Genomic DNA, 26,237 nt, shown 5'->3' on the forward strand with positions numbered 1-26,237 from the left:
GAAGGCAGTAGGAAAAGAGGACAACTGCATTGCAGATGGATGGATTTAATTAAGGAAGCCACTACTCTTGATTAAAAGACTTGGAAGACCTCATGGATGCTGTTTTTCACAGAGTCCATGAGCCAAAGCCAAAGCGAATCTGACAGCAAGCAACAACAAACTGTGTAATTTGGGCATGGTATGTTTTCCCCAACCAGTTTGAGGCCATCAAAGTGCTTCTAGAATACCAGAGCCTTCATATTATTTTAGTCCCAGCTAGAGCAGACATACTGACTCAGTGGGATTTATCTACATGTTGACTCACAATTCTACAAGTGATTCAATAGGTCTGCTTTAGTTGGGACTAATAGGATTTAGGCCCAAATCAGCACAAACTAGCGCTCTTGCTTAGGACCTTCATTGTATATGTTTATTTTAGGATGTTCTAACCAGCATTCCATGCTAATGAATTTCAATGTCACATAAAATAAAAACCCAGTACACATCTCAACTTAAGACATGCTCAGAGCTGAACAACTAAAGTCAATGGAAGTGACATATGTAAGTCCCATTGATTTAATCATTCTGGTCAGACAATGAAATCAATATCTATCCTCATCAAACTGATCCAACTCAAAACAGTACTGAGGCTCACCTCAGTACAATAATGTCTTTCAAGTCGTTGGCTCTCCTTCTGCTTCTGGCATGTCAAGGATACAATAGATACAATGGTGTTGTTGCTGTTACTGCTCTCCTGTGACGATACTGTCCAGGAGAGTAAGGCAGTGGTTGAGCTTAGCACAGTTGCCATGACATTCTGAGGCTTCTCTGTCAGTTCCTCTATCAATTCTCCCACAGGGCCTAAAGCAACACAAGAAACAGGTGGCAATCACTTTCATAGACTGGCCTCTTCATTGGTGATCAGATCAGAGCTTGCAAAAGTTATCTTTTTTGGCCAAACTGGAAGGGAATTCTGGGAGCTGACATCCAAAAAAGCAACCTTTTCCATTTTGGTGTTGGATCTAGACAAAGTACTTGGTTCTCATTAAAATCAACAAATCATAAGCCATTGTTAAGATGCCTCATTCATTTCCATAGGACTTCAGTTCTACTAAACGATATCACAATCCTACTCAGATATAAGTTTTGTAGCTAAGGGTCCGTTTAGGGGAATTTTATTATTATTGTTATTAGCTCAAATATTGCAAGAGGAGGGCCTGCTACGACGGCCCTTGCAGAATCGTCTCCCGATATGTATACGGAGTAGACCAGGGGATCCCACTAAATGGAGCTGAGACAGACTTCTAGAATTAATAACCAATGTATTTATAAGGGGAAAAACACATACGATTCACTAGCATACACACACACACATACAAGGCTCAGGAAAAGCATAGGTTAGCATGGAATAGGATTTTAGGCTTCACTGGGGTGATACGTACCAGAATGTAGACTCCCTCCAGGAATCCAAATGGAATATGATGAGGATGGCATGAGGCTCAGCCATGGAATGACTGGCCAGGAATCAGGGGCCAGGAGCCAGGTCAGGGTTCAAGGGGACAGAGCTTCCCCCTGAAGTCCAGACTGGCCCAGTGAACAGGCAAATCTGAGAGTATTTATAGGCAAAATCTTGCTTCTGGCAAAGGTGCTTGATGGTGAGAACAAAGGTGTTGAATTACTTGCTTTTCACCTGGATGTCCCTGTCTGATTGTCTTAGTGGTCTTAAGCTGCTCGGACAACAGACCTGGGGAGGGGGCAAGAGCCTCAGGCAAGGCAAACATTTGCTCTTCCTGGTCATATGATAATCCTCTTATGCGACTCTCTAGATATGATGATGTGGGTGCCCCTCAGGGGTGTATGTACATGTCCTCATGCCTTGCTGGCAATGGTGGACAGGCTATTAGAGTTCATCTAGGGGTCATTAAGGGTTATCATTTATACCAAAATATATATGGAGCAGCATGGGTAACAGTTTAACAGAGTTCAGTAGTACCAACTGTGAGGGAACTGTGCAGAGGATTTCACTGTCTGTCTGGATCCAACACATTTCCTTCTAACATAAGCCAGAAAGCAATGAAGAACCAACATTTAGCAATGGTGAACTAAAGCATTTTTGGCATGAGTGAGATCTGTGCAGCATTTCCAATATTGTTGAACTGCAACATCCAGCAGCCCTAGCAGAATAGGTGAAGAAAACTAGGAGTTGTAGTTCTGGAAGGCTATATATTCCCCACCTTTTATTTAAGATGTATATTCTTGCAGATGTATAAGACGATCAGTGACTTACTAATATAAAAACTGAGCCTTTTGGCAGACTGGCTTTCTCGAAGTTCACATGACCCGGAGGAACTAAACGTCATAACAGATACCATGTATTTCCCTGGTTCTTTCAGATCAGCAACAAATTCATGAATGTCCTCACCCACTGTTAGGAATTCAGTGAAGTTCTCTAAATCAAGACATGGAAAAATATGTTAATGAAATAAAATTTGCAGGATTTCTATCTACAGATATAATTATTGTTATCTGGTGATCTATGGCTGAGTATGCTGCAAAAGCCAGGGATGTACTGATTTAGCTTTGCTCGCCTCAAGCAGCTTCAGCCCTGGTGAAAGGCATTCTGGAGAGAGAAGAGTTGACAACATTCTGTTCTCCTTTTAGCTGAGCCTGAAAGGAGTCAAGTAAATACTCTTTCATGATCCACCCTTTCATGAGACCACGGGGATTGGTAGTTTGGAAGGGGGGGGTCATAAAAGAGAGCCCTAAAGAAGATATAGCATTAGCAAAAGCATTTACATTTCTATACCACCTATCAGTGAACTCAGCAGTCTCTAAGCGGTTTACAATGTGTAAGCCAATTGTCCCCAAGAAGCTGGATACTCATTTTACAGACTTACAAAAGGACAGAAGTCTGAGTTAACCTCATTGACCGCTTCCCATTACACACCATACAGAATCTTTAATAAAGTTTTTTGTACTAATGTTACTCATAAATCATAATTCCCTTATATCAGTGAGTATAATGGCAATAGTTGTGACATAAACAACTAGCAAAATTAAAATTATACCTTCAAATTATAGCATCATACACATAGACTAAATGTATTTACATGTACACTGTTTCAAGTGGCTAAGTAAAAATTTGGTAAGATGTGATATTTCTAAATAAATTTTAAAAGAATAAAAATAATTTTAAAACACATTCAGAAAAATTAGTTTTTTAAAAATTAAAAATTATTTTTTAAAAATCCTGGGGCCTCTCCTTTCTCTTCCTAGTGAGTCTCAACCCACTCACATAATCTCTTCTGCATTTTAAAGGGATGCAGGTGAATGCCACAGCCCATTTTTGCCCAAAGGCAGATGTTTGGGGAGCAGTGGTGTCACCCTTAGGGTGTCACCTGATGCAGTCTGCACTGTCTGCACTCACCTAGTGACATCCCTGGTTTCCTTACTCTGCTTCATGATAGAGCAAGAGACCTGGAGTGTGAATGTGGGATGTGTGCATGCATGCAAGTGCATATTCACATGCATATGTGTGTGCATAAACTCAAAGGTAATAGTGGGCCCCAGTAGCCTAAGGGTCCATCAAAGCTTGCAGCCAGTTTTGCTCCTCCTCAGAATGTCTGCTACCATACAGCAGATGCCTTTCTACTGCAAAGTGGCAGTAGATGACTTCCATGCCAATGGGGCAATGTTCCTTAAAAAGAACTATCCAAGGTGCTGACTCCCTATTGCCCAACTAGGTTCAGAACCTGAGACAGCTCCTTTAAAAGTTTCAGTTAAAAGCCAGTGCAGATTTACCACTCACCACTGACATGAGAGCCACTTGTTCAGAACATTACCTTCTCTTTCAATGTGAATGTGGAAACCATCAAATGCTGTGGGTGGTTTTGGGGGTAACCAGCTCAGCACCATTTGCACTGGAAGGAATGAGGGAGGTTTGGGTGAAGGTGTTCCAAATTCTGCAGTTGGGCTGATGGTCTCATAATCTGTTGGCATTGCATTGACAAATTCATCCCCATTCTCTGAGGAGTCTGATTCATTATTCCACCAATCTGGCTGAGATGTGACTTCATAATCACTGCTGTTATAGTGGTAATCGGGCCATGTATAAGAAGTGTTCACTGTTGGAAGCTCCGTCTGATCATCCATGACATGAGGGATGTTTTCCTGTCCGATAGGATTCTGAATTTCCAGAAATGATTCTTCTGGGAAATTCCCACTGTGTTCTTCCCAGTTCTCATTGAGGTTCATATGCATGATGCGCACAGAAATGTTTCGAGGTGGGTAGGGAACTGGAAAAGATAAAAACACATTTAAAAAGCCCACTCACTTTCAATAGGAATCAGTTCACTGAATCACTGTGTGTGTGTTAAATACTGCAAGAATACAACAAAGCTTTGCAAAAGTGGATGAGTAAATTTTCATAAACTGACCCAACACTGCTGAATTAACATCAACCTAAGCCAATGGTTTTTATGTTTTCTACTTCCTCAGTTCAGAAACATCTTGGATTTTCCCTATGAAATCGGCCATCCCAATCTGCTTGGTTCTACATGAACAAAGGAACTAAATATAGCTGCTTTCAACTCTCACCAATATTGTTTTTCAGAATTCATAACAAACAAGGAAAGAGGCTGGGTTTTTTCTAGGGGGTCACCTATTTGGTGTAGTTATAGACCTGGTACCACCTCTGAATTGAACAGAACCACAAACATGACTTGCAGGAATCTGTTAAATCTGAACTAGAAAAGACACTGTCATTGATGACTCAAGTTCTCTAGCCACCTGAGACATGGTCACCACCTCCCAGTGTCTCCCTTTCCATCACTGGTGGACCCAGTTTGCCATCACCTCACAACCCCCCCCCCACACACACACACACACACTTGCTACCATCCACTTGCCCTCTGTCTTGCTCTCCAGATAAAGCAGCAGGAATGGACTAAAAAGCAACAGTCTGGATTGGATTCATAGAACCATAGAGTCACAGAGTTGGAAAAGACCACAGCACCATCCAATCCAGATTGTGCTGTAATATGCATTCAAAGCACTCCTGAAAGATGACCATCTAGCCTCTAAAGAAGAAGACTCAACCATACTCCAGAGCAGTGTGTTCCATACTACCAGCTCCTTGATATGAGAGCCACCAGCCACCGCTGGAAGGCAGGCAAACTCACTTTGTGAAAAACTGTGCTGGCTGCCTAAAGCAGGTTGCACTGCTCCATGGTGCCATTCAGGCACAAGTGCTTGGATCTGATTGGCCTTTTTGGTCAGTGGAGTGCATTTCTCAAAGTAGTGATTGTTCCATTTTGATGAATGTAGTTCTTCTGCTCACCACTAGCAGGGACCCTCCCAGTGATGACTACGGGAAGGACAGCATAATTTTCTCCATGGCTAGAGAAGATATCTTCTTCTACTTATGGAAGGGACAGCCCCGATTCCAGTTCAAAAAAGAAAGGTTCCTTTTGAAAGTTTGATTCATGTTCAGCTTTATTTTGATTTTCTTGTAAGAACTGTGTGTTTATTGCTCCCAGTGATAGGTCCTGGAACTGGCACTTCCAACTGCATGCATTTTGACATATGAAATGGGTCAACACATATTGTTTCCTGCCACTCCATAAACTGGCCATAGCTTATGTGAGTTTAGCATGAAGGGATCCTGCAATTGTCCTTCTCTTGCAAATCTAGCATCAAGGTAGCTTTCCATGGATCATCATCTTAGTTCCTCCCCCACCATATTACTTTCTTTGGGGTGGAAAATTCCTGTAGTAGGGGAGCCCAAAGGGGGACGTATCATCACTGAATTTCCTGCCACTGGTTTTGCTGCTGAAATTAAATTGCTATCACCAGTTTTAACCTGTGAAGTAGGTTAGGCTGAAATATAGTGATGGGACCATGGTCATCTAATTAGTAATTTAAATATGGGGAATATGTGACACTCCAGCTGTGGGATTGCAAATCTCATCAGTTTTGGCCATAATAGTCAGTGCTAAGGATGCTTGGAATTATAGTCTAATATAATTTGGAAGGATATTTCCCCCTTCCCCCACCCCACCTGCATCACACTGGATCTTTATTGGCTATTCTCTTTTTCATTCATGCTTTTCCTGCCTTTGTCCTCATAAAAAGCAATCTGAAAAATAAGGAAGCATGCATGCCATCTGCTGGCGTACAACAGTCTGGCCTACTGCCCTGTAAGATTAGAAGAACTTGGGCATGCTTCCAAGACATAATTAAAATAGGTTCCAGACTTTGCCCAAATGCCATTTTCAATTCATATAACATAGCTATCCTGTCAAGGCCTTTTGTGGGTCTTTTTTTTAGTCTAAGTCTTCATGCTTCAAGGCATAAACTGATCAAGTGCAGTGAAACCAGGGAGAGGGAGGAGGTACAGAATAATATCATTTCTTTGCATGCCTATATAGATGGCCTAAAGCACAACAAAGGATAGCTTGTCTTCCTTTAAATATGTCAGCAATGAGATTGCTCCAGAAGCAAACTGCTTTACCGGACTGATCAATATAGATTCCACAAAAGAAAATACATGTGCAGTGGCAGCTTTTGTTGTTAATGGTCCTTGAGTCCCTCCCGACTCATGGCAAACCTGTGGATGTGACATCTCCAAGATCCCCTATCCTCCATTGCTCTGCTCCGGTCCTGCAAATTCACAATCTTCCATGATTGAGTCCATCCATCTGGCATGTGGTCTTCCTCTCTTTCTTCTACCCTCTACCCTTCCTAACATTAACTTTTCTAGTGATTCTAGAAATTGTCTTTTTTGACCCCCTTATCACTGGGGCAGTGAATCCACCTCAACTTTAAAGGGGATAGCCAATGTGCTGAACTTATTTTGAGGCAAAGCTTTTTCACCTTACATACAGAAAAGCCCAGAGCAGATTCACTACCACAGTAGTGAGGAAGCCACCAGCTACCACTGATATGTGCCAAATAAGTAAAACAAGACAGTCAATTTTTTTGAGAATTTTGGCTAGCTGTTAATAGTAATATAATATTGCACAAGGCAGGGGATGGGAAGGGCCAACCAGTTCCAGTTGAGGTATCTATTGGGGTTCTGTTGGACTGTCACTGAATTTGCAGCTGGCATTTTTGCACAGAGAGAAAGAACACAGGACAGATGCAAGGGAAACAAGAAAGAAGCAAAAGAAGGTAAGATAAAAATGAGACAGCTAGAATCAGTCATAATGAGATTTTGCTGGAGGGCAACACATTTGCAATGAGGTTTTGTCAGTGTAATTTTGTTTGTGGCAGAAGGGCAACACAATCACGACTTCAAAAACAGCCTCCCACTCCTGATGAAACAGATGTGGGCATCCTAGTGTTGCTGGAGTTTTTTTCTTATATGTTCACATGCATTGAACAAAATACTAGTATTTGCAGTGTGGAAGACTCCAGTTTAGTTTTCCTGCCAATTTATTTCAGAACATTTCACCCCACTGCCCTAATGTAGCCCTGCTCCAGCAATACAATCACACTCGGGCACAAAAAATAACTTTAGTCTCCAAGTGCAGCCTCAGAAGCCTGTTGATTCTTCACTTTAATACTATGTGGAAAGACTCTTTTTTTTTTTTTTTTGAGGCTCAAAGTAGCATTTTCTAAAACTGAAAAATCACCTTATCTCTCTCTGTCTTTCACACACACACACACACACACACACACACACTTGTAGATTTTGCAGGTGAGTATTGTTTGAAAATAGGGCAGCTATTTCTTCATGACTGTGATTGTCCCACATAATATACAGTCTCTGAAACACAGGCCTACTCCCTGAGAGCTAAAAGGTTGCACTTAAGGGGACAGGTAGAGTTTGTCACCAAAGGTTTGAATTGAGATGCTGGTTACATAGCAAACTGCATGTATTAAGCAGGCTGGTTGTTGTCATAGTTTAGTGTATGGACAATGTTAGTGAATCAAGGTGCAACAGTGTCAGCACAACAGAACAAAATACATGCCCACTTGAAACCAAAACCCATCACTTCACAACATCAGGGGTAAATCACAGTAAAAAACAAAACACTTCTGTTCTGCAGCAACTGACTAAGACAGTTCCCTCTACGAAAAGCACTCAACAGATTTGGTGTGCCTGAATACAGCATAGGTTTTTACCTGTTCGATGCTGTTTTGGTTCATGCTTAACCCCGCTATATTCCACCAGCGTGCTTTTGTTGAATGTTGCTTCAGATACCAATTGAAATGTAATGTTGCTATAACATATTCCTGGCAGCCAGTGATTGAAAACAGTTTTTCCTTTAAAAAAGTCTGTGAAGCCGTAAACAAAATGGTACATACTAAATTAGTACAAAGACCCAGCTTTTCAGTCTTTAGGAGGTAAATACTTCTTGGCACTGCATTAAAGACTTTTCTTTAAAGAAAAACAAAAACAAAAAAACCCAGTTAACATCCACATTTCCTATGGTCTTTTTTCTTTCTTTCTCACTCCCCTCTCTCTTCCTTTCTGACTGTCAAAAGTACTTAGAAGAGAAACTAGGGAAATAAACATGAAAGCTAGCAATGTAATTGCAACTGGCAACATGTACTATGTGACACTGAACATTTCTACATACAGATGATTTCATTTCCCCCATCCTTGATGCTAACTGTACACAAGGGGCTTTTCAAGGCCAAATTGCCAAGGGAGAAATTGCATGATATATCCACAGTGGAAAAACCAAACATAGAAACTGACAGTTTAAAGTTATTATGGCAGGGGTGAGCAGACCTTGGTCTTCTGGGATCTAGGTATGAAAGAGGAACTCAGTGGCTTGGTCCACTTATTATTTCTTTGTGCTTCCTTATAATTAATATAAATAAATCTCTATACAGCCTAGGAATTGAGCGGGGGGGGGGGGGCTATAGCAGAGCTGATTATTTTGTACAAAAATCCTGATTCCTCTCCCCAATATTGGTTGGTTTCAGAAGCCTAAACTATCACCTTCCTCCAACCCTTTTGATATTGTTATTTTTATATCCCACCATTTTCCTAGTCCATGAGTCAAAGCAGCTTACAAAAATTAAAACAGAGCTTTACAAAATTAAATCATACATAGTTAAAAATACTATCAATAAAACTATCAATTTTAAACTAGCAATAAAATTAAAAAATTTAAAACAATGTAAGCCACTCTGGCAGCCTTTTGGCTGAAGAGTGGAGTATAAATACAATCAATCAATCAATCAATAAATAAATAAATAAATAAATAAATAAATATCATTAGAAAGAAGAACAGAAAAGTCCTTTCACCATGAATATTCAGCCTCAAAGGCCTGCTGAAACAAAAAAGGTCTTCTTCTGCCTACAAAAGGATACCACGGAGGGCACCCATTTAACCTCAATAGAAAACAAGTTCCAGTGCTTGGGATCAGCCACTAAGAAGGCCCTCTCTCATGTTCGCTCCAGTACCTGGGAGGCTAGTGGGAGAGAGAGGGGGGCCTCCTCAGAAGATCTCAAGGCACAGGCAGATTCAGTCCTTGAGATAACCTGGATCCATGCCATATGGGGGTGTAGGTCATAAGTAGTGCTTTGAATTATGCCTGGAAACAGACTGGAAGCAGGTGGGAGCTGTTCCAGCAAGAGACTTGCATTAAACACTTAGAAGTCAGAACTGCCTGGCTGCATCTACTGTAAACTGCCAAAAGTTCTACTAGAAGATTTGGATCTATTTTCCCTCCCACCTGCCTTTGCCCAGACCCTAGGAAAATTACGTTTTCTTTTTTTAAAAGATTCTTATATTTATTTTTAACAACATACAGTGAAAATTACTTTTTAAAATTAGCATGCAGGCATGCTGACTGGGGAATTCTGGGTACAGTAACCCAGAAAGTACTTTTTCCAAGCTCGGCCTCTGACTGAGATCACTGATGCATAGATTCTGGCACTCTTATAATTAGACTGAAATAAAAAGTATATATAAACGTAAATATTACGAAGTGCCTTTAAGTCTCTAATGACCTTCTTCAAAAGGGAACTAAGTCCAGCTAATTATTGCTCCTGGAGCTTCGCAAAGTTTATCAAATGAGATCAAGGAAATGGTATCAAGGAAGCAGACACATCGCAAACAGATATTATCGTAATAACTTGGCACATAAAATCATTTAGGATTCACTTTCCACCCACCTTTGTATAATATTGTCCGGTAGTCTTTTCCTTCCCAGTAGCTTATATTCACCCTGGTAAAAACGTTGTACTTCTCTGGATACTGGATTTCAAACAATACTCCAGTTTCAGGTGATGGTTTATAATCATAGATGGAAACATTAGTTACAGGCAGAGGTTCTTCAAAAGAAACAGAAAGGGAAGGGGAATGTTTTATTCCTCCATACATCAAATTAATCCTTTATAAAGATAGGATGATCATCTAAGAAGACAGATGTATCACTCAGATCAGGGTGACATGATCTTTGGAGAAATTCACAGTACTGTAATTTGGAGTTCATTCACATATGCCACCTACAAATTACTTGATTCCTTTATTCTTGGCAATACAAAAGTGAATTGACTCCATTAAAAAGGATTCAATCTCAAGTTGTTGCTTGGCAGAGATGAAAAGAGGTTGATCTCAGCAGGAAGCCACTTTGAGTACTCAGCAAACATTTAAAAATTCAGTAGGACTTGGAAACTGGGCTTTTAATGGTACAGATTGAATATTTGTTATCCAAAATTATACAGATAAACATATAGCTATGTTAACCGAAATCAATGTTTTCATTTGGAATCTCAGTAGAGCACAAACATGTTGATATCTACTTCCTGAATGTCAACCCTGCATGTCATGAACTTCATCTACTCCTTACTGGTATTCTCAAAATCTGACAACACTTCTGTCAGGGGATTGCACCCAGAGATGCATTGTAGCCACGTACCAGTCATACATTCCTCAGTGCTGGATCTCATCCTATGTTTAATTTTATTTGAAGTTGAATTATATTTTTATTTTAATTGTCTGTTTTCAGTGGTGGCTGCAGTTGTCTACATTTAATTAATGTAAGATGCCTTGAGCCTCATGGTTGAGGAAGATGTGAGAAATCAATATGTTAACAAATAAAACTAGCAGGGCCACAGCATTCCAGCAAAGTGCACATCTCCTTGCCCTGGAACCCCTTTTAAAAGAATATTATCCCAGCTATCAGATAAGTTCCAGCCAGGTGGATGTAAGAGTCACTGAAGGGGCATCCCTCAGAGGCACTATGTGTAAAGCTGGTTCCAATGGGAACAACATTTAGGCTTCCTTTAATGGCCCAGACAGACATTGTATCAGGGTCATTGTGGTGTGTATCAGAGAAATGCTGCTGCTGCTGCTGCCTGGCAAATAAGGCCACTGGGAAGCCATACACTTTGGATGAGGCCCTGAGAAAACAGACCTCTTCTGACCTAAAGCCTACCCTGTAGTGTATACTCACTTCCAATACTATTGTCATCCAGGGCTGGTTGAGAAACATATCCAGCAAATACCACCACTGACCTGAATCTGTGAATACATCAGTCCAGATATAATAGGAGGACAGTCATAACTCTTCACAACACAGATTTTTCCACTGAGGCAATTCACACATTCAGATGATACTCATCACAGGTATAGAAAAATCTCGTGATTTAGATTCTGACTGTATATTAGTCCCAAACATTGGATATGAACATAGGAGCCTGTATGTTACCAAATAGGTGTCCATCTTTTGGATTTTTTTACTATTGGATGACTTTGGTATCAGTCTCATATTGAATGTTCACCTTTTACACAGTGGTATAGTAATATATTTTGAAGTAATGAACATGACAGGAAGTCAGGCATGATGTACACTGCACAAGGTTCAGTTTATCAGGATTGGCTGCAGTACACAGCACAAAGTTCAATTTATTGGGATTGGCATGACTTCAAACCTATGTACAGTGAATTGGATGAGATGGATTACCTAGACTCATTTCAACCTGGCTTTGAGCCTGATTATGAGACAGAGACATCTTTGACTGACTTGATAAGTGTTGTGTGCTCTTTTCTTCTGCCTCTTTTGATTCTGCTAAACATCTCAGCAGCTTTCATTCTCATCAACAACAACAGATTTCTGAGTTATCCACCTGGAATGAATTTTAGAAGCACTGTTTTATGGTGGCTCTTTTCCTTTCTGGAGGGGTGAGTTTAGAAGGTGATATGGAAGGACTCATTTTTCACACAGTGGCCATTGGCCAATGGTATCCCCACTGGATTCCATTTTGTCCCCACATTACATAACATAAATGAAATCACAGGGAGTGCTTGTTCAGGGGTTTGGTGCCACCAGCATTAACTTTATCTTTTCATTCATCTACTTCTATCACTAGTCCCAGCTTCTGCCAACCCAGAAGATCAAAAGCAGGTAAAAGTGCAAGTTGATAAATTTGTACCACTTTGGTGGGAAGGTAACATCATCCATGCACCTTGGCATTTAGTCATGCTGGTCATACCATTGAGTTGTCTTTGACAACACTGGTTCCCTCGTCTTAGTAACGGAGAAGAGCACCACCCCCTAGTCCAGTGATGGTGAACCTTTTAGAGGCAGAGTGCCCAAACTGCAACCCAAAACCCACTTATTTATTGCAAAGTGCCATGTCCCTCTGGCTTTCTAGTAACAAACTCTGGCAAACTCTGTACTGGGATGACGGCACATGTGCCCACAGAGAGGGCTCTGAGTGCCACCTCTGGCACGCGTGCCATAGGTTCGCCATCACTGCCCTAGTCCAACACGACTAGACAATTTTGTCAAAGGGGAAACCTTTACCTTTTACCTTTATATCCAAGGAAGCAGTTCTGGTTGTAAACCACTGTCTGAAATCAGTAATGGATTGAATGAGGGTGGAAAAAGTGATGCTTAGACAAGACAGAGTCAGACAAGATTGATCAGTCAAAAGGCAAATAAGGGTATTTAGGGACTCAGCCTGTATTGGGTGGGATCACATTTCCCTTCAAAATTCAAGTTCACAGTTGGATTGTGTTCATAGATTCAGCATTGTATCAGAGTGTCCAGGTTTCAGTGGGCTATGTATGCATATAAAGCTAATAAATAATCTCTGCCCATTCCTGGGGGGGGGGTTGCATCTGGCCTTAATATTTTGCTTGAACTACTTCAATCAGTCTTTGTGGGACTGCCTTTGAAATGAATTTAGAAACTTCAGCTGAGTGAGTTACATAAAGAAAATGTTGGTAATCAGTGAATTTATAGCTGCTGTATACAATGCCTGAAATTAAAAAATAAAAATAAATTTTAAAAATGTCTATTACAAGAGTTTCACTGACTATTTTCAAACAAGCCCCAAATATAGCACATGGAGATGTCTTTATTCATCTTTTGCTATTAACAAAATGACAATGTTACTCAGGCTAATGGGAGAGATGAACTCACTGGATGATCTTGGACCAGTTATCCTCTCAGCCTAATGTCCCATGCTGGGCTGTTGAGAGAGTAAAATGATGAGTGGAGAGGAAAAGGATCGGTGGGATGCTCCTTGGAAGGAAAGTAGGGTGTACGCTTAATACAAGCAATGCCACATTTGGACAGGACTACCAGAGCTGGATGCACGTTTTTCTTTCACTGGGACTATGCAGTGTAGTCTTCCTTCTTTCAGAACTTACTGACTTCTTATTCCAAGAAATCCAGTGGCCCACATACGACTGAGGTGAAACCACTCAGGGTTGTAGCTTTCTTTCATGATTCTGGCTTACGTACGCTTCCTATGCTATAATAATCACATTGCAATTTTCTAATTATGGCAACTTTATAGAGTGAGTGATTGCATTATCGTGTTACTTCTTCCTAGAAGAAATTAAATAAGGAACGGAAGCTGTCTTCATTTTTATTACCAATTTATTTTGGTCTTGATGTTTTGATTTAATTATCCAATGATTAGATTAAGTGGAAGGCATTGTATACTGCCTCTCTTTCCTGATGTCTTCCTTACAGCAGCAGCTAGCAAATCAACATGAATTAATGAATAGCCTGTAGAGATACCATATTCACTGCGCTACTTCTGGAACAGCTATGGGGAGGAAGGCAATTCTATACTCATCCTTCAGAGTCAAAGGGAAAGCCTAAACCTTTGTTCTGATTGCAACATTGAAAGTGTATTTACCTTTAAATGCTCTGTCAAAGGAGGAGATGAAATAGTCTAAGGGGCTAGTGGGCTTAGTAATTCTACACAACCCACAGCACCGCTCCCAACAGTGGTTAAATAAACTGGGACTTGTGGTCTTCTATGGGGAAAAAAGTTTTGTCCCCTCCCACCACAGTTCACTGAGGAGAAATCACAATTCTTCACTGGTTCTGAGCTGTGGAAGTATTTGGGATTTGCAGTGCTCTCCTCCTGTCTGGATCAAACACTGCAAGCCCCCAAAGTTCTTATCTGGAGCTGAGAACACTGCAGGTTAGTTGAGAGAAGGCATTCAAGGCATAAGGAGATGGAGAAAGGGGTCATCCCATGCCCTCTTTATGAAGTAGACTTTGTGAGGCAAATCTGGCACGGAGACTGAGATGAGGGGAATGACCTCCATGAGCATTACAGTTAGGGAGGCATTTCTGCCCAACAGTAATTCACCATGCTACACCAGCTGTTAGCTTCAGCTCATATCCCAGAAAAAGAACAAATGTGATTCTCCCCTCTCCTACCACCTCACTAGATGGAGCATGTGGTATGTAGACTGCGTGTTGTCTTTTCCAATTGGATGAACATAGAATTCTGATTCTCTCAGTATGACCAGCCCTATTACAAGGAACAAGATCAATAGTGAGTTGAGAGTCACTGTGGTGGAGGAGAGCTAAAGAGAGAGGGAGGAGGGGGAGTATTGATCTGGCCCAGATCTGACACTATTATTAGTCCTGTCTTACAAATTAAGCCTCTAGATGGAAGAAGAGTAATATAAGTGTGTTGTTTTATTTGCAAGATTTTCAGTTGCTTTCCAGAAAGGGGCACAATGTCTTGAAAGCATCACTAAAACAGACTAAGATTCATACTACAGATTTCATTCAAAAAGAAATAAACTCAGGGATCATCTTTTCTACTGCCTTGTTGCCTATGCTGACTGGCAGTGATACATTAGCGTCTTAGAAAATCTTTACAAGAAGCAGAGGATTTCAGTGTCAGTGGAGCTGTGAATCCACATCAGTTTCTATGCAGTATGGACTTTAAATGAGCTATCCAAGGTGCTGAAGCCCATTTGATATTTGAAATGTTACTTGTTTATTACTTAACAAGTTGTTTGGGATAATGCAATGGTCTGATGGGGACAAGGGTAGGCTATGATATCGCTACTATATATACTGTAGTAGTATTTTAGTAGCTACTATTTACTGCTTCTCTGTCTGTCCAACAAATTCCAGCGAATTTAGTAATTAAAAATATAACATCTGGCAAACTTAATTATTTGGAATTGGTAAAGACATGTGATTTCTCTAGAATGCAAATTATGCAGCTCTCCAAATGTTACGCAACTACAGTTTCCATTAGCCCTAGACAAAACAGACTGCAACATGTGGAGGGTAATGCAATTCCCATCCTTGATCTAAATATTATAATTATTTGTGGAGTTCACTATGTGGGTATCTTGACTGAAATGCAGCAGAAAGTCCATGAACAGCAATGCTTCTGTTCAAAGCTCTTCACAGCATGGAAAGAATGTCAGTGCTTCCATTGGTCTTGGTGAAGCAATTTCTTCAAGTTATAGGGCACCAAGATGGGCAAATTTGTTCATCCTTCTGTGTTGGCAGGCCTGTGCTATGCATCTTCTCACACTCAGAGAGCGGCATTTAATGGTCCCTGCTACCCCAGAAAGAGCAGGATGATATATTCGTGCCTTCCTGACCCACCCCAAGAGGAATGCATTCTCAGCAGTACCCTAAGAAGGAGGAGGATGTCATTGTGGTGTCTTTCCATCTCCACCATCTCAGAGCATAGTTTTGCACAGGTCAAACTATTTCCTGAATACCACTGAAGGTGGTAGAGGCATGACAGCCTCCTGTCCTGCTTTACTAGATATTCTGAGTCCATGAGCTGTGTTCCAAAGGAAGCCAAGGTTTGGTATTTGAAAGACTCTTGTTGTCAGCAACAACACATAAAACGGTTCAGGAATGCTGCTGAACAGAGCCAGATGTCCAGGAGTTATCTAGAGTCAAGTTGTCAAGTCATCCAGAAGTCATAAATCCACCAGGCATACGGAAATCATGCTAAGAGCTAAGAGCCAGGATCAGTGTTGCTCTCAACAGTGAGCTGGTGTTTCTATCTTTTACAGGCAGAGGTGTCTTCTGGATTCCCAGCTGTATTAATGACTGTGTCCCTCATCTTCACTCTTGCTAGGACTTTGATTACAGCCTCATAGAACCTCTGAAGGGAAGAGTCTGGGTCAGACACTGGAGCTTCTGCCTTTCCCTTGGACTGGGGAAGGGAGGGTGCTCACCTCTACCTCCTTCTGCTTTAATCCTGAACTGACCTGTTGAATGGAAGAATGGTTTGGCTACTCCTAAAACCTCTGCTGCATCTCTCCAGTTGGTAACTCTGCTTCTTTGTCTTCTTCAGAAGAACTCTTGGGGCAGATGATGACATCTCCTCCTGCTTGATACTGCCATCTGTTCCTCTACACATTGCTGGTGCCACTGTTGCATCTTCTTCTTCTTTCTGAAGCATTGAGAGATGCAGATAATGCCACCTCATCCTCCTCTTCTTTCCGGCTCTATGGGAACAGCATTGCCACTTCCGTGTCCTTATCTTCCCTTGTGTGACAGAGCCACATGTTGTTTCTTGCCTCAGGCAGCAGAAAAGTTTGGGTTGCCCCTGAATGGCAAGCAGATTGTCCAAACACTCAGTATGATAGAGGACAATTTTCTATTTGAAATTGATCTGCACTGGAAGGGTTGCTCAGACAAAACTGATTGAAAAATCTTGTCAAAAAAACCTCTTCAGAAATAGAGAGGCTTTGAGGTTGATACAGAAAGGAGCAAAATGAGCAGACACACTGCTCAGCTGGTCACAGTCATCCACCCTAAAGTGAGAACAATTCACACCAGAGAGTGGGAGAGGGAACAGGATCTATAAAACAAATGGGAAGAATAGCCTTGTTTAAATACTTGAAGGGATGTCATATTGAGGAGGGAACAAGCTTGTTTTCTGCTGCTCCAGAGAACAGGACCCGGAACAATGGATGCAAGCTCCAGGAAAAGAGATTACATCTCAACATTAGGAGGAACTTCCTGACAGTAAGGGCTGTTCAACAGTGGAACACACTTCCTTGGAGAGTGGTGGAGTCTCCCTCCTTGGAGATCTTTAAACAGAAGCTGGATGGCCATCTGTCGGGGATGCTTTGACTATGAGTTCCTGGATGGCAAGGGGTTTGAACGAGAGTTAAACTAGAGAAAACCAGGAAACATCATGTGATAAACTTCAGGCATTTCCTGTTTTTCTCTAGTTAAACCCTCATTTAAATCCTGTTTGCCCACTAGTGTGATAAAGCAGAATGATTCTATGATTTTATGATTCTACTCATCTATGGGATATTAGTGAGACCTCATCCACAAGAAAGCTCAAGCCTCATGTATTTGCTGCGCATTACAAATAGAGTTGAGTCCTTGGTCTCACTCTTTGTACTCTTCTTGCACAGTGAAAAGGAAGATGTCAGTGATGTGAAGTCCTTTTGCAAGGAACTGCTGTAAAATGCCACAGAACAGCTAATGGACTAATTGCTTTGACATCACTTATTTCACAGAATCGGCCTTCCCCAGGAGCCTCATTTGCTGAGTCCCTGAGCTCCAATGTCAATGGACAGGCTTGGAGCATGGCAGTGGCAGTGCCTGTCTGCAGTGAAGTGTCATGCCAAGCTTTCAAGGTTCAGGCATAGCCCAATTAGGCATGTACTTCATCAATATGTTTTCATATGGTCTCAATACGCCAATGATCTTTAACAGACAAGGAGCCATATGGTGCAGGGTAAGTGGTGAGCTTTAAAAAAAAAAACATTGCCGTATGGGTTGCCATGGTGACAAAGATAATTAACAATCCCAATAGTAAAGACACGGCATTTTACTGTTGAAATGTTGGTGAACACTGGAAATTCCATTTGTCTTCCCTCTATTCTTACTCTCCGTCTTTTAGTGCTTCCTTCTGCTCAGTCTCAGTTAAGATCCTTGGTCTCCCGCCATCTGTAGTCCAGACCGAATATGATGTTAACATCTTATCCAGCTCTTGAGTATAAGTTTTTATTGTAATAAATTGCAGGTGAGGGTTTGGGATTTGGATTATGATCCTGAGAGAGGTGGCAGATCTTTAAGCCTAAATCTAGTTGCTAGTGAAAGGTCTCAGCTACAGCAGACCCACTGAAGCAGGATCTCATATGGGAGAGAAACAAGGTATTAAATAAATAAATAAATAAATAAATAAATAAATAAATAAAATCAATTAAGTGCAGAAATATTCCAGGTTGACACCACTTTAACTGCCATGGCTCAGTGCTATGGAATTCTGGGAACTATAGTTTCATGAGACATTAGGCCTTCTCTGTCAGAAAGAGCTTTGGTGCCACAACAAACTACAATTCCCAGGATTACCTATCACTCATCCAGGGCAATTAAAGAGGTCTCAAACTGGGTTATTTCTGCAGTGTGTTTTTTGGACCAAACATCATGAGGAATCCTCTGAGTTACTATAAGATAAAAAGGCAGGGTGTCAAGAATTTACCATCTGCCATGCTGGAAAATCATCATAAAAGGATATCCTATATATAACTCCACCTTAGTCAAGCAATCTAGAAGACTATCATGAATGAATACAGTGAAAGCTGAGGAAACAATAAGGAAGCACCTCCATCTAGCATACATGGTCCACTGGAATTATCCAAGAGGTCTTTAACAGTCAGTGGAACTTGTTCCCAAATAAAAGTTCATATATATTGCAGCTTCTTTTGGATTGACTTTTTTTGCTGAAGATTTCATTCAATTATATGCATCTCAAAAGATGAGGCATTGAAGGACATGTGCAAAGGAGAAGGACAAAGGGCCATGTTACCCACATGAAGCAACTTTAATTATTATTAATAATGATTAAATCAATTTAACTTACCATAAATTTATTTAAGAAGAAGCAGTATCTAGGGCACAATCAAGGATGAGGGGAAATAGGGAATGCAATTGTAACCATTATTAATAACAATTAAACACATTAACAATTAAATATACAGTATTTATTTCACCATTATGATCAATAGTGCTTTTAAAGTAGTAAGAATATTTTGGAATTCCCTACACCTAATTCAAACAATTCTTTTGCTCACAAAGGATAAGCATAATAGTAATAATGACAGTTACTGTCATTGTCATTGTCATTGTCATCATGATCATCACTACCACTGCCTGATTTTGCAGGTTTGAAACAGAATCCAAATATGGATGGTGTAACTTTGTTGCTACCCTTAAGGTCACCAAGAAATTTCTGCTTCCCTGAACTCAACTACTGTATTTGGATTTTCTTTTCTTCTCTCTCTCTCTCTCTCTCTCTCTCTCTTTTTTTTTTTGGTTGAAAAAGGGAGGAGGACAAACTAGCCATTAAAATTTCAGTATGTTTTGAGAAGGTGAGCAACCCAACTGAGAGAAAAGAAAATCAAGACAACCGCTGAACTACTGCTGAATTTGCTGGTGTGCCAGCCATTTGCCAGCCTTAGTGTTTGAGCTCTAATGGGCATGTTTTTTTCCATTATATCTTTCTTTCTGCAAGAACCAAAAAGATATAACATCAATGTCTTTAGAAGGTGGGGCAGATATAGAAAATGCAACCTTGTTAAATTAAAAAAAGAAAATACTTACTGGTTAACACAGTGATTGACCGAGATGGCTTGGATACCATATTTGAGCTCACTACCATCAGAGTCACTATGTAATAAAGGCCATGGTAGGTGGCATTGAAAACTACAGGAGCAGGTAAAGTGCTGTTGAATTCCTCAAACTGGAAAAAATAGTTCTTGGATTCACCGGTGATCTTCACAACATATACTGATGAGGGAGAGTTCACCACGTCAGTAACTTCGAGTGAAATGATGATGCAGTTGTCATCTCGCACAGCAACTTGGAAAGGAGTCACATTCTGCAAATCATTAAGAAAAGAAAAATAGGGCTGTAAAATTTAGTTGCCAATACTGAATGCCTCTGGGAGATCAGAGGTTTTGATTTGTGTCTTTGAATGCTGTAAATTTATGGGGACTATTGATGATTGTGAGTTAGGAGTTAAAGAGAAAGATTACAGTGGAAGATCAGCCATTCTGATCTGGTTTTAGGAGATTAAACTCTACAACTTGAGCCACATTGGCCTTGATGGCTAGAGGATTCTAGGAGCTGTAGTTGAAGAGGTTTTTTTCTCAAGATCTGGCCAAAATTGGCATGCTGGCTGAGGGGATTCTAGGAGCTGTGGTAAGAAAACATTTATTTCCCTAAACTCTTGATTCTAGCATCACCTTTGCTATCTGGGGGGACACACATAACCTGCAGAAGTGTAGGAAGCTCTCTGCAAGGGCAGCTGTTCCTATGGCATTCCTGGTTATATATGAAACACCAGTAAAATGATGACCAGTCCACTGAGAAAGCTAATAATGGCATAGGCATCGGCTAGGTCACCAACCTATCCCCATCATGATGGTTCTCCTGATGTTCCCAGCTAATGCCAGCCCAAGATGCTTTGCTGCTTAAGGAAAAAGAAAAAGGAAAAGAGGGAGCACACCTAGATAGATTAATTCTATATGTGGATACAGAACCAAGAAGGACTGAAGAATTTGACTTCAATGTTGACAATGCAGTTGACATTCCCACTTCACCAGACTAGTATAGAACACAGAGGGCAAGCCAAGTAACATAGTTCTGTCTTTCAATACTTCACCATCATGTCCCTAAAGTAGCCACTATATGTGGCAGTTGCATCAACCGAAGTCTCACATTTAGAGCTGACCCTGGAAGTGTTGTGTAAGCAATTGTATTGCTGCCTTCCCTGGGCTCAGTTGGTAGCACACAACAAGGTCCATGAATGTCAAATGGGTCTCATTGTATCTTCTATCTTTGCTTTGGTGGCTCAGATATAAACTTCTGACAGACAAAAAAGATAGACTTCTCCACCCAGGCTTTATGCTTAAACCTTAAATGTCCAGCTTTGAATCCCAATCATGTTAGTGCTATATTAAGGTTGCTACCTCTTTTTTTCTGAGAGGCCCCTCATGTTTAATATCTGAATAACAGGCAAATACAAGACATTCCTTTCCCTGCAGGGAGTAGTTCTACCTATTCAATGCAACTGGTGCAGACAAGTGTGAATTTAGTTTCTTATTGTGTTTGCTTTCATGTTGTTTCTGATTTAATGGAAACCCCTACCACAGGTTTCTTTTTGGCACAATTTCTTCAGAGAGATTGTGCTATTGACCTCCTCTGGGAATGTATGACTTGCCCAAGATCTCCTAGTGGGCTTCCATGGACAAATGAGGAGTCAAATCTTGGTCTCCAGGGGTCTCCCAGTTTAACACTCAAACCACTACAACATGCTGGCACATCAAATATAAAACCATCATCTAGATCCTCAAATTTCTGCATATTTGGAATATAAAGAACTTAAGATCTGAAAAATTCAGCTGGAGAACAAAGTAAAGCCAAGAGATTTCCCCACTGCAATGCCGTCTCACTTCTTTTTACATAGACTTCACTTCTGCTCCTGTCCATCATACTTTTCTTTTTTCTCTTACTTTCAGAACTAACTGAAATTTATTGTCCCAGATTTTAAAAAGGACAATACTGTACAGCCTTCCATCATGGAGAAAAAATGAAGCTTTTGCAGCTATGCCCCACAAGAGACATTCAGTAGATCTTTGAAACCTTATCTCTTAATTAGGACTGTGATCCAATTAATGAAAGCTTAGTAAATTAAAGATATGATTTTTAGTTGAATAATGGATTATTTCTTCACTTAAGTCTGCATATATCTGCACACAAGAAAGAACAATTCTAAAGTAAATAATATTTTCTTTCAAGATGGCACATCTTCATTGCATCGGTTATTATTTAGAAGATGTATTCTCTTGTTCTGTCACATAGGAAGGAATGCTTTTTAAACATGTACAGTTATCAAAATCACTTATATTAAAAATAATTTTAAAAACCTGCTGTCCAGCAAATGATGGGGTCTGGTTTTCGTTAAACTATTTTTAATCAATTAGTCTAATTGCTTGATCAATTAAACAGCAGGTGGTTACCTTAAATATAAGTAACTTGTAAAAATTAATTAATATCAGTGATGGCTGGTGCCTGTAAGATCAGTGGACAAGTGAATCAACATTTGGATGTTAGAGTAAAGTTTAAAGGAGTTATCCAAGGTCCCAACCTTTTCTATGAAATGAACACTGGAGTAGATTCACCAGCCCCCTGACACTGGAACCACCACTGATTAATATTAGAAATAATATTAGAAATCTTCACTTCCATTCAGACCAAGACTGACAGGGTTTAGGGTCAAAACACTTTTCATGGAATTAGATGAAAGAAGAGATAGCAATGAGTATCATCCACATACTGGTGACACTGAACTGCAGTTCTCCAGATAGCCTCTTACAGTAGTTTCTGTATACCTTAAACAGCATGGGAGACAGAACTGAGCCCCAATGGACATCACAGACAAGTGGCCTGGGGACAAACAGGAAATACTCCACCAGCAGCACTTTCTGAATTTGCCCTTCCAAGGGCAGTATCCCATCACATCCCAGCAAGGCGGTCCAGAATGATACCATGGTTGAGGGTATCTAAAGCTGCCAAGAGGTACGACAGCACCAAAAGGATGCATTCCTTCTATCCAGTTCCTGGTATAGATCATCCACCAAAGCTACCAAAGACATCTCCATCCCATAACTAGGCCTGAAGCCAGACTGAAATTATTCCAGTCTCTGACTTAACACTATGTATTTGTATTTGAGGAACAGTGATATTGTTCTGAATGTGTATCATGCATACAAATTAGTCTACACAAACATCTCATTTTCCCTTTTATTCTAATGTTGCATTCCCCCCCCCTTTTTGGGGGGGGCAGGGGAGGTTGCATGTGACCGCCCTAAATCCGATCCCATCTGCAAGAAGCTGTGATTTTTCATTCATACTGCCTTTCTATAGGCAGCTGGTGACTCTCATGTCATGGAAATTGTGATCCCACTCAAGGTTGTTGTCTGAATTTTATAGGAACTACTCAAGGTGCTGAACCTAATACAGGGTTGAGCAACTTGGTATGGACTAAAACCTGGGGCAGATTCACTGTTCCAATGACAGGGAAGCCACCAGATGTCACAGGTTATGCTTTATCGGCATTCAAGAGATATATCACCCAGAGCACAGAGAATCTGTACAATAAAGCAACAGAAGTATGGAAGATCCACTGATCCTCTAGGTACAAGGAAACATAAATCCTTCCTTCTCACCTGTCTTATTTTATGTAAGCCTTCAGTCCTTTTCATTTTATCCAATTCTGTCACTCAAGTGGGGTCTCTCTCTCTCTCTCTCTGACTGTTGCAGAAAGGAGAATGCCCGTTTTTGTTGCTTAATGGACAACTATCTGGTGGCAAGGAAACTGCTATATCTATAGGAACTGCAAGAAGCAGTGACTATTATAAAAAGGGAAAATGAAAATGTTTGAAAGTTCCAGCTTTTTTTTTCTTTTGCATTTAATTGGGGACAGGGATGGTTAGCTCTTGAAGTCCTGCTGCTGTAAAAGCTAGCTAGCATCAGGTGATTATTTTCACTTCCTCTGAATCACTGTGGCCTTTGATGGTCTGCAAGAGGGAAATATCAAATGCTTCATCTCTGCGGTTCTTGTATCAACCATCCAGTTCTCTCTCTCTCTCTCTCCCTCTCTCTCCAGAAAGAGTTCCAGAATCTTTCAGTAAGACCATTTCCCCCCCTTCTATCTTTCCCTGATACCATGTGCACAGAAACACTGCCAGTCACAAATATTTCTTCACCATAAAATACTCCCTTATTACAATAGCTATACTGGCTGCCAGTCTGTTTTTGGGTGCAATTCAAAAAGCTAGTGATGACCTATAAAGTCTTCTAAGATCCAGACTATCCATATATGAGCCTGCTCATGTTTTGAGATCTTCTAGGAAGGTCCTTTTTGCCTTTCCCATCACTCACAGCTACATGTCATTAGAAACAGAAATGACTGTTCTCAGGCTTTGGAACTCCCTTCCTAGGCTGCATCTACACAGGCAGAATTAATGCAGTTTGACACTACTTTAACTGCCACGGCTCAATGCTATGGAAGTCTGGGATTTGTCATTTTGTAACCTCTTTAACCTTCTGTTTCAGAGAGTTCTTGTGCCACAACAAACTAGAAATCTCAAGATTTCACAAGATGGAACCACAACAGTTAAAGAGATGTCAAACTGCATTAATTCTGCATTGTGAGAGCAGTCTGTGTGATCAGAGATACAAGTCTACTTAAAGACTGCATTTGAGCTCTAGGGAACTGAGTTCTGTTTTACATTTTACAAATTTGTGAGACTGAAGCTTATTCTTGAGCAGAAATCTTGTTTGCAGACTTGGGTGGCTGTTCAGCAGTTCTTACTTTTGAGTACAAATAAAAAGAAATGAGATGAACTTTGTCTGAACTGGTAAGAATTACATCAGGCTATGCCCATTTTGCTTTAGCCCTGCCTTGTGCCCTTAGCCTCTTCCCAACTAGCCACTCTGGCTCAAGGATTTAGAGATATAGTTCAAAGTTTGTTCAGGCTCTGTACTGTTTTGCTCCATTCCCAGCTGCATCTCCATCACCACTTTTCTGTCCCATTTGCTCCTTTCTCCCCACCATATACTGCCAAATGTTTCCCAAGCTGAACTCAATACCCAAACTCACACATTACAGCAGGAGTTGGAAATCTTTCTTTGTGATATAAGCTTTTGCAGGAAGACAAAGAAGACACAAACATCAAGGAGCTTTGTCTGTTCTCAGCTTTTCAGAGGGATTCAGTGCAACATGGGTTTGTCATAATAAACCGTCAAGGAGAATGCATACAATCATTTGGTTTAGAAGGCCCACATACTGGCAAATTTCCCTAGGGGTGTGAAACAGTCTCTCCAGCTGTGACTTGGCAAATTAAATCCTGGAGAAGGCTCAGCAGAGGTAATGAAATGTGTATTTACTATACCAATGCTGTCTGTCATGATATACAGTAACTTTGGTGCACTCTTATGAGATAACTTTGTCGTTTTCTGGGGAGTTTAGAAAAAGCTGAGAACACTGAAAGGAGCATCACAAACTGTTCTTTTACTGAGTTCAGGGCTGGGTAATCTGTTAACTTCCAGATATCACTGAATTCCACTTCCCATCAGCACTAGTGAGCCTAGACTGTGGTGGAGAATAAGATTTGTGGCTTAGTGGTTAAGACACCAGTTTTCATGATAGGAAGACTGGCAGTTCAAGGCCCAAGTGTGGCATGATGGGGTGAGCTCCCATCACTAGTCCCAGCTTCTGCCAACCTAGCAGCTCAAAAGCATTCAAATGCAAGTAGATACAAAGATACCACTTTAGTGGGAAGGTAACAGCATTCAGTGCAGTCATGCTAGCCACATGATCACTGGATTCATCTTCGGACAACACTGGCTCCATGGCTTAGTAACCAATATGAGCACCACCCCTTACAGTCATTTACGACTATACTTTCATGTCAAGATACTACCTTTACCTTTACAACATGTGGAGAGATAAAAGTTCCCACCCCTCCTGTAATTCATCCTAGGCCCTTATCACACATGAAAATTGGAACTCCAATCCAAAGCCATTCTGAAAGGAAGGGGAAGTAGATTCAATTCGAATCTAAGCCAATTCACGTGATTAATTATCACACATGAAGAGTGAAATTGGGGTCATTCCTGAAGCAAAGCTGAGCGGATGCAACATAAGTTATCACACCATGCAGATTCAGCAATTCAAATTGGCACCCTTGCACATGCTCAGTGGGGCTCTGAATGCATTGAGAACTTTCATACTTCCGGGGTGAAGAAGGGGGCCACTTCCTGTTTTGCATGAATGCTAGCCTCATGTGAATGGCTACTTTGCATTGGGCAAACATGCATAAACACAAACACACACACATATGTATAAATGTATAAAAACATGCTTGCACACAGCATCCAAATATTATTATTATTATTAAACTTTATTTCTAGAGCGCTGTAATTATACACAGCACTGTACAAAGTCGGTAAAATTAAGGAGTAAA

The 26,237-nt window shown here is 40.7% G+C and overlaps 1 protein-coding gene across 1 annotated transcript in view; it reads right to left on the bottom strand.

Annotated features, from left to right (window-relative positions):
- LOC149311691 (receptor-type tyrosine-protein phosphatase O) overlaps positions 1-26,237 on the bottom strand; it is a 161,075-nt gene that overhangs the window by 54,441 nt on the left and 80,397 nt on the right. The window contains exons 2-7 of the mRNA XM_089527691.1: positions 19,807-20,083; positions 10,115-10,273; positions 8,107-8,259; positions 3,822-4,274; positions 2,267-2,428; positions 635-840 (exon numbers count right to left, since the gene is read on the bottom strand). Of these exons, the coding sequence (XP_089383817.1) occupies positions 635-840; positions 2,267-2,428; positions 3,822-4,274; positions 8,107-8,259; positions 10,115-10,273; positions 19,807-20,083 (1,410 nt within the window). The remainder of the gene's footprint in view (positions 1-634; positions 841-2,266; positions 2,429-3,821; positions 4,275-8,106; positions 8,260-10,114; positions 10,274-19,806; positions 20,084-26,237) is intronic.

The sequence above is a fragment of the Sceloporus occidentalis genome, unplaced genomic scaffold, assembly GCF_023333645.1.
Source record: "Sceloporus occidentalis isolate IW3139 unplaced genomic scaffold, rSceOcc1.0.p SCAF_5, whole genome shotgun sequence".
NCBI lineage: Eukaryota > Metazoa > Chordata > Lepidosauria > Squamata > Phrynosomatidae > Sceloporus > Sceloporus occidentalis.